This window comes from Ananas comosus, linkage group 18 (assembly GCF_001540865.1).
Source record: "Ananas comosus cultivar F153 linkage group 18, ASM154086v1, whole genome shotgun sequence".
Classification (NCBI taxonomy): Eukaryota; Viridiplantae; Streptophyta; class Magnoliopsida; order Poales; family Bromeliaceae; genus Ananas; species Ananas comosus.
The window spans coordinates 10,121,970-10,130,655 of NC_033638.1; the positions used below are offsets into that span (position 1 = coordinate 10,121,970).

The 8,686-nt window shown below is 38.4% G+C and overlaps 1 protein-coding gene across 2 annotated transcripts; it reads left to right on the top strand.

Annotated features, from left to right (window-relative positions):
- LOC109724422 (protein SIEL) lies at window positions 1,469-7,434 on the top strand. Of its 2 annotated transcripts, none has more exons than XM_020253239.1 (8): window positions 1,469-2,281; window positions 2,387-2,467; window positions 2,983-3,213; window positions 3,370-3,561; window positions 4,238-4,378; window positions 4,828-4,917; window positions 5,103-5,578; window positions 5,690-7,434. In XM_020253239.1, the coding sequence occupies exons 1-8, from the start codon at window positions 1,574-1,576 to the stop codon at window positions 6,600-6,602; spliced, it is 2,832 nt and encodes a 943-aa protein (XP_020108828.1). In that variant the 5' UTR covers window positions 1,469-1,573; the 3' UTR covers window positions 6,603-7,434. The 2 variants fall into 2 exon arrangements, with proteins under 2 accessions (XP_020108828.1, XP_020108829.1); XM_020253240.1 differs by having other exon boundaries at window positions 1,470-2,281; window positions 5,109-5,578.

Below are 8,686 nucleotides of genomic sequence, written 5' to 3' on the forward strand. Positions count from 1 at the left end.
ACTTTGGTTTAATATGTTGGTCCAAGTGAATTATCTAGATCAAGAATTTAAGTATCGTGGCACGAGATAGTATCGAAAACTTACCGCTACGGTATAACACGGTACGTGTCGAGCCGTGCCGATGGTACTGGTCAAAAAAATTCTTATGTGCTGACACATATAATAGCAATAAATATTTATTTTCTTTAGCAACAAAATATTCTAACTATTTATTATGTTTTTTTATCACATCTTTTGAACTTTATTAAGAAAATAATTTATTAATTTAAAAAATAGAGGGTTTTAAACTGTGCCATTGGTACGGGATCTACATCGTACCAGTATCTTATTGACATAGTATGACACTGTGGATATGGCCCGTACCGACGGGCACTTAAAACCTTGATCTAGATACTCTTAATTGAAAGAGAGCTACTCTTTTACAAGTTGAGAAAGCTTTGTATCTAAGGAACCATTTAAGGCTCGGAAAGCTCAATTTCGCAGAGAGACAAACCAAAACCGGATTATGGGACAATTAAATCAAATGTAATAAAACAACTGTGGCTACTTCACCTGTAAGAAAAGCGGGGCCTTGATTTGGCATTAATTTGTAGGTAAGGCGCAGTTGATCGATAACAACATTTTTATTTTTAGTAAGGGTCAAGTTTTTCAAGTTTATCCTTCCTTGTTTTTTTAACTCAACCAGGCTTCTTAGGCCTGTTTGATATTGCTGTATTTTTTTTTCTTAATATTTTTAAATGCAATTTTGCACTATAGAATGCGGAACTGGGTGAAAAGTACTTGTGTTCTACACATTTATTCAGCTTTATTTGGCAACAAAAAATAAATAGTAACTTTTTTATACTTATTTGGATTTTTAGAAGAGAGTTTTTTTGGCATGCAACCATTTTACATTGCATTCTGGTCAATAATTGCAAAAATAATTCTTTTTTTCTTGTTGACACATCTAACTACGTATTTTTAAAATATAATAATATTAGACAAAACCCTAAATGCTAAAACACCAACGTTATAAACGATGAAAGCGTGCAACCCTTTATAACGAGGGGTAACCTTCTCCACTCAATCAAACAACACATAATAATAATAATAATAATAATAAAAGACTATATCTGGAGTTGCGATGATGTGTTGCATTAGATAGAAAAGTACCAAAGAAAAATGTTTTGTTCATTTCTCTCTAAAAAAAAAAAGCATCACATCGTGTAGATTGCAATCACTATCACAATATAATTTCTCCGATCGGTGTACAAGATGAAGAAATATAATTTCATATATACTCTCGCTCTAATTTCTTTTTGCCCAAGGGCATTAAATAGGAGGGAGTATAGTAGCCCACTATCAAACGGGCCCTTATTTTAGTGTGGACTAAGCCTACAAAGCTGGGCCTTCTTTAGGTAGACCGGGCTTATAAGCCCAATTACCCGCGCGCGGGTCGAGTAGAATCCTCGGCTCACGTGCTCTTCTTCTTCCCGCCGCATACACCATCTGAATCCAAATTTGTAAACGAAAAAGCACTCCGCAAAATCAAAACCCTAGAAACTCATCTCCTCCTCCCCCTCCTCTCACTCTCATGGAGCGTCTCCTTCTCGAGAGGTTCCACCTCCACCTCTCCCCCACCTCCTCCTCCTCCTCCTCCTCCCCCCTCCGCCTCACGCGCTCGCTCGCCATCGCGAGGGCTCTCATGGCGAATCGCGACTCCTCCGACACCACCCGCCGCTCCACCGCCGACGCCCTCGTCCGCGCCCTCGCCGACCACGGCAGCGACGCCTCCTTCCTCCGCGGCGCCCTCTACTTCCTCGGCGAGGCCGCAGCTCTCCACCCTTCCCTCGCCCCGGCGGTGCTCTCCGCTGTCCGATCCTTCCTCGACGGCCCCGATCGCCTCGCCGCGGACGCTCTCGCCGCTCTCGCTGCCATAGCCCGAAGCAGCAGTATGGGGTTCTCTTTCGTCGCATCTGTTTTGGATGGGGATCTCGTGCTTTCGCTTGTGCGGAGCTCGAGTGTTGCTGTGCGATCGCGGATACTTGATCTGTTGGTCTCGAGCATATATAAATCTCGGGGCAGTGTTATTTTAGGGCATAATTGTTTGTTTCGAGTGTTCCTAGCTCTCACTGTCGACCTCTACCCATCCTTGAGAATAGCTGCAATTAATGGCTTAATCGCACTCTGCAAGGAAATTGGGGCTGATGCGGACAGTTTGATTGTTAGATGTTGCTATAACCGTGCTGTCGAGCTTCTTAAGGATGAGGATGAGCTTGTGAGATCAGCTGCTGTTAGATTGGTGAGGATTTTATGCCTCAGTTTTGCTTCACTTTCTAGAATCTGGTTTCTGCAATCTTGCTGAATGATTGGCTAAAGTCATGGTATGTGAATGTTCTACTGTTAGGTCAGTTCGTGCAGGGAGTTGTTCAGGGTGGGTGCAAAGGGAACGGATAGCAGTGAACAAACGGAGCTAATATTTGTTCAGGTAAAACTTCAGGTTTTATATTTTGCTTGTTGTTTCCTTTATTGTGTAGCTAACTATTAGCGTTTAGCTTATGTAGTATAAGTGTAAACTGAAAATCAATAATGAACTGTTGAATTTGCCTGTAAATTTACTTGCTCACTTTGGAAAAAAAATACTTTGTCAAATGCTAAACATGCAATTATGCCAGTATTTGATTATATCTAATTTGTATACCATCTCTGTGCTCTATCCTCATACCCAATCTACAAAAGTGTACTTATTTCTAAACTTATTAGTGCCATTCAACTAGTGATGACATTCTCCAAGTGCATTCCTTGGCAACATAGTTATTTTGTAAAGAGTTCTTGCTTGCCATCTTGATAGTCTTTATTGCATAAAAGATTTAATGATTGATTGGTGATTGAACACTGAACAACTTGGAACTGGTAAGATCTTCACTGGTTCAATTTGCTACTCTAGCATAAGCTTGTACGCTCTAGTCATCAATTATGCTAACCTCGCATTTGTTTTTTCAGCTTTGTTCGATGGCAAGAGACATGAGTAAGCAGGTCAGAATTGAAGCTTTCGATGCTCTTGGAAATGTCAAGGAGGTTTCTGAGAGTGCTCTGTTACAATCATTGTCTAAGAAAGTTCTAGGGAACAGGAGTGGAAGCAAAATCGTCAGCAAATGTGAAAAAGAAACCAAACTTTCTTTTTCACGTGCTGCTGGCACGTTTATACACGGAATTGAGGATGAACACCATGAGGTCAATATTCTTTTTTCGTGCTATCCCATCCCCTTGTTTTCTCATAATCTCAGTACTGCTGCTTCTGATAGTCTACAATCCTTCTGTTGTTAATTTTATTTAACTTTTTGCCTTTTACCTTTTTTTTTTTTTTTTTTGGTTACTGGCTTACTGTAGGTAAGGGCAATCACCTGTAAATCTTTGGGGATGCTCGCTATATTCTCTGTCCGGTTTGCTGATGAGGCATTAAGCTTATTAATGGATATGTTGAACGATGATGCAGAAGTGGTCCGACTGCAGACTTTGGAAACAATATTTCTTATGGCAACATATGATCATCTAAAAGTGCAGGAGAAGCATATGCACATGGTATGTTCTTCTAGCTATTAAAATAAAAATACTAGTGTCAGTAGTGCTATATGATGACTTTATAGATGTGTAAACTGTCTTTGCAAATATATAACTCTTCCAACTACTTTATAGTGCATTCGAAGTTCTTGTAGCTTCTCGAACTATTATAAGGGCATCATTCATAGAAAACTTTTGCCACTTTTACAAATTTGATATTCACTAGGGCTAGATGGCCACTATCAGTTCTGCATGATTCACTATGATCTTCGACAACAATTTACTGAGGCAAGAATTGTGAAATTTTACAAGAATTCATCCCATTTGAGAATGACTCGAGATATTTGATCGTTAATTTTGTTATAGTCTAAGGTCTTATCCCTGATATTTTCTTATTTCTGTATACTTATTTGGTTTATAATATGCAAGTAGAAATGTTTGAGCAAGTGCTTGCTATTTCGGGAGTATTTTTTCTATGTGTCAAAAATTGAAATTCTTGTTGATGATATTGCTTAATTGTATTACCAAAATATCAGTATATTGACATCTTGAAAAAATTAGCTAATTTCTTTTCTTTATTTTTGGTGAAAATTGTTACTTATTTGCAACTTACATCTTGAATCTATCTGGATGAGTATTTCATAATCATTGCTCGACTTATATTCTCAATGATGTTAATCATATACTAGTTTTGCAGTTCCTTGGTTTATTGGCTGATATCAGTGCCTTAGTCAGAACTGCTGCGCGGAAATCCCTTCGGCTAATGAAATTGCCCAATCTTGAGATATTCAAATTAGTCATTGATGGTCTTATTACGAACTTGGAGACAAACCCGGAGGTTTGATCATCTAGCACCTTTGCAGTCCTTCATGTATATACTTTTCTGGGCTAAATTATTTATATTTTTGGCGGAACATTTTAATTATGCTTGTACTTTGTAATTTATCAAATTATCATGAATATTTATGCCATATTCTGTAGGTATTCTCAGCAACCATCTTTTGCATGACCTATTGTAGGATATTTGGTAGTAGAGGATGCTAAAGAAGGGTGTGAGTTTTTGGTGGATTTCTTTCTTATACTGTTTTAAATTCTAATTATCAGGAGACACTAAGTTTTTGTCCCTTCTTTATTAACGGACTTAAAAGTCACCTCTGATTTCCTTTATCATCTGCAGTTCCAAGAATCATTTCTTAACTAAGTTATCGAAACAGCGACTAAGAGTTTTTTAAATTTCCTTAAACTTTTTCTCTATCGTATAGTGACTTCCCTTTCCATTGTTTTCAGGAAGAAGAAGATATATTCTATGTTTTATTTTTTGTTGGTAAGAACCACAGAAAGTTCTCGGCGAAGTTAGCTAAAGATTTGGCAAAAGAGGTATTTCTTATCACCATTTCTTAGAAAAGTAAACAACATGTTCCACTTCTGAATAAAATGCAAAGTTTACCTTAAATACCATTAGTTTTTCTTTATATATTGCGATTTAGTTTTGTGCATAAACATGTTTCTTAGCTTTGTGACGCTTTTCTCGATGTTAATTAAATACGTAATTATTATCCAAGTTGCAGATAAAACCAAGTTCTGGGGAGATGACTTTGGACAACCCTAGAATTTCAGCAATGCTGGTGGTATCAATCTCCTCTTCTTTCCCTGACAAGAAGTATACATGCGATATTCCGGCAGTAATATTTTCTTATGCAGCCACATTACTAGGCAGGATATCCTGTGCTTTGCAAGATGTTATACATCGAGATGCACTTTTGGCCTATTTATGTCGTTACAGTGGGATGCCTTTTTTGGACAAAACATCAGATTCTAAAGAGGCTGGCGAAATATGCAGCCCCCCTAATCAAAATGAAGCATCAGATTGTTGTAAGGTTACTGTGTCAGACTCGCACGAGCCTCAACATTCTAAAGAGAAAGAAGAGCACTTAAGTGAAGAGCTAATGCAATCTGTAGAGGTGATTCTTAAAACAGTTGGACAAACTTGGCCTTTGGTGAAGGCATGTAGAGCGTATGAGGTGCAAAGAATATTCAGGTTATTTTTCGTCTCTACCTTTGCTTACTGATAGAGGAATAAAATTTCTGTTCTTTCTTCCTTTTGAAGCATTTGTCATCCAATTTTATGATGGTTATTATATTCATGTAGAACTTGCAAGGAGGAGTTGGAAATGCTAGCTCAGAGTGCTTCTGGACCTGCTAGTGCTTTTTTGGATTTTGCTTTGCAATATGTTCAGGTGATCCAGTTAGTTGCTGAATTCTGGGAGCAAATACAGGCCAAAAGTTCTCACTCTTTTGGAATGGTGGCACTTGAAATATTGGTGGAAAAAATAGATATGTCGCTTAAAAGATTGACGTATTGTTTTCGCGGGCTGCACAGTGAAATCGAGTTCCATATTTTAGAGCTCTCCTTGTTTGCTACCATACTTAGATTGTCAAAGTTTGGAATTTTCTCTGACTCCGTGTTGAAGAAGCTGCAGAAAATAATTTCTCGGTTGGAATTTCTCAGCTCAGAAGGGTCCATTATGCTTTCTGATTTCTCTAAAGAAGTAAGCAAAGCAGTTAGTGAAAGGAGGATGAATAGTGCTTCTCAGCAGATTAATCATTGCAATTTACTTGACCTCTTTGATCTTCGGCAGATTACATTTTATGGTGGCTTTAAAAGCATAAAAGGAGAATTACGAGCTCTCGATAACAACTCTGAGAATCCCCTCTTATATATTTCAGGATTGCCTGTGGGTATTAGGTATCACATCACTCTTTGCAACGTGTCAAATAATGACAGATTGTGGCTCCGCATGGTTGTTGGTGAATCAATTGAATATGTTTTCCTGGATTTAGGTCAGTTTGGAGGCAATGATGATGAGAGGAGCTGCACTATTGTTCTTCCGTTCTATGCAACTCCTAATGCATCTTCATTTGTCTTGAGGGCTTGTCTATGTATTGAATGCCCATCAGAAAATATGATTTATTGGAAGGAAAACCAAGGAGGGCCAAAAGGTGAGATAGCTTTACTTTTTGAGGAATGTGATGTTTACTTTGCTAATATTGGCAAGAGATAATACACAATTGATTTTGTGATCATACTTTTCATGAATGGTGCCAATTCATTCCCATCCAACTTAGATGCCACTGAATGTTTCAAGATATGAGGGATTCTAAATTCTAATATTGGTTATGGAGTAGCCAGCACTGGCTCACAGCTATGATGGTGTGACCTGATGTCCTGGGCGACGAAGTAATGCATTTATATGCTGGATATATTCAGCAACGAGAAAATAATATACACGAGCTTTGAGGCAAAAAGCAACTCATTAGTAAATTGGATCGAAACCAGTTGTTGGAATGTGAAAGAGGGTTCTTGTCATCGGAGGAGGAGACCGTAAAATGCGGTTGAAGTAATGATCCTCTGGCATCTCTGTGCACTTGTGCTGTTGTGCAGTCTTTACAGTGCATTCGGCTCCCATATATATTGGAAAACCAATTATTTTGTGTGTCGGTCGTATTGGTGGGGACGTAGACTTATTTGCAATCTATATATGGTATCTAAATATTTATTCAGATAAGCCGAACCAAAAGCAGATAAATTGGAGAGGAACATTGTGCCCCAAAGTAAACTGGTAGAAATTGCATATACTGTGCCAGGCACTGAAAAATATGATCTGGCAAAGAGTGCATAATTGTAAATGCAGAATCAGTTGTACCATGTAGGTCTTCACTTTCTATTGTTAAGTAATCTTCATTGCTTGTAGTATAGACTACGGCTGTAATATCATTAGCCCCTTTCCATGTCGCAGGCCTGGGCGTGCTTGCATCCTTTCCAGGAAACTGCCTTCATTATAAAATTCAGATGACTGATTAAGGTGTGTGGACGCAACTACCTTTTTCTTCTTCCCACGCTAGTACTCTATTATTACTGTTTCTTTTTTGTTCTGCCTCTTTTTCCGTTGAGAGAGTAATTGGGTTATTGGATCCAATAGGAGATCCCCTTTGAGAGAGTAATTGGGTTATTGGATCCTATAGGAGATCCACCATAAAGCGGGTCTGGCTGGGATCTCTACTCCAACTCTCACTGTTCATTTCCCAACTCTTCTTCGGGCTACCGATTGTCTCTAGCGCAAGTGGTAAAGGGCTTGCTGGGTGGTATCCGAGGTTCCGAGTACGAGTCCTAGTTTATTTACATTTTCAGCTAAGTTTATTTCTAAATGAAATAAACGTAGCGGGTTGCATGCTACCTATCTCTCTCAAAAAACAAAAAAAAAACTCTTCTTCAGGCCGGTGCTGGGCTGGGCACCATTAAGCTTCACAAGTCTAATGCTATCGCAAGGTTAAATTATAGTATAGGTATCCCTGGTAATCTTTTCAAAAAGAGTAATGCTACCTGTAGGGTGTAAATCTTACACGCTTTCATCCAATAACCAATATTTAGTTTGTCTTGTCAAACTCTTTGTTTATTAATATTGAAAATCTAAAAGAATTTGCGTACTCTAGAATAAAGGGGTATAAGATTTACGCCCTCTCTTGGCGTGCACAGCTAGAATTTTACTTTCAAAAAAGTGTTCCTTATATTGCACTAGGGGATACCGTCTCTAGATAATTTGTCCAGGTAGCCTGTTCTGTCTGTTGGCTAGGAAAAGGAAGAAGATAGATAATTCATCAGCTGCTAGAGATAAGAAAACTGAGTGAATTCTTATCCTAGAGGCAGCTTTTCTCCAATACAACAGACCCATCCAAACCGTTTGTTTTTCTAATCCACTGACCCTAAACCTCCTTAAAATAGGGGACGTTGCACAGAATCTAAACTGTAGTGCCTACTGAGGAAGTATTCTTTATAGCAGGCTCTCTGCATAGAAATATTAATACCAATATAAATGTTGTCATCTTCTTGCTTATAACTATAAGATTTTTTTTTTTTTTTAAAAGGTGTCCTCTTGTATAGAATAGAAATTATCATATTATCCTCAATAAGTCCTCTACAATCTCACATCACTTAATACAATTGGGCGAGTCCAATTTCTTTCCGGAATATGGGTTATAGTTAAGACTCACCTATTAGAGAGGTGGAGGGTAGGGATGAATAAATGGTGATTATAACTGTTCCCGTTGCTAACAACCATTGACGAGTCGCGTGGTTGCTTAATCTGCT

Bases quoted from the DNA above. Each gene is read 5' to 3' on its own strand.
- LOC109724422 (XM_020253239.1), top strand. From the start codon at position 1,574: ATGGAGCGTCTCCTTCTCGAGAGGTTCCACCTCCACCTCTCCCCCACC. The intron at 3,214-3,369 runs GTCAATATTCTT...GGCTTACTGTAG, and splicing joins TTGAGGATGAACACCATGAG to GTAAGGGCAATCACCTGTAA. The intron at 4,918-5,102 runs GTATTTCTTATC...TTATTATCCAAG, and splicing joins CTAAAGATTTGGCAAAAGAG to TTGCAGATAAAACCAAGTTC.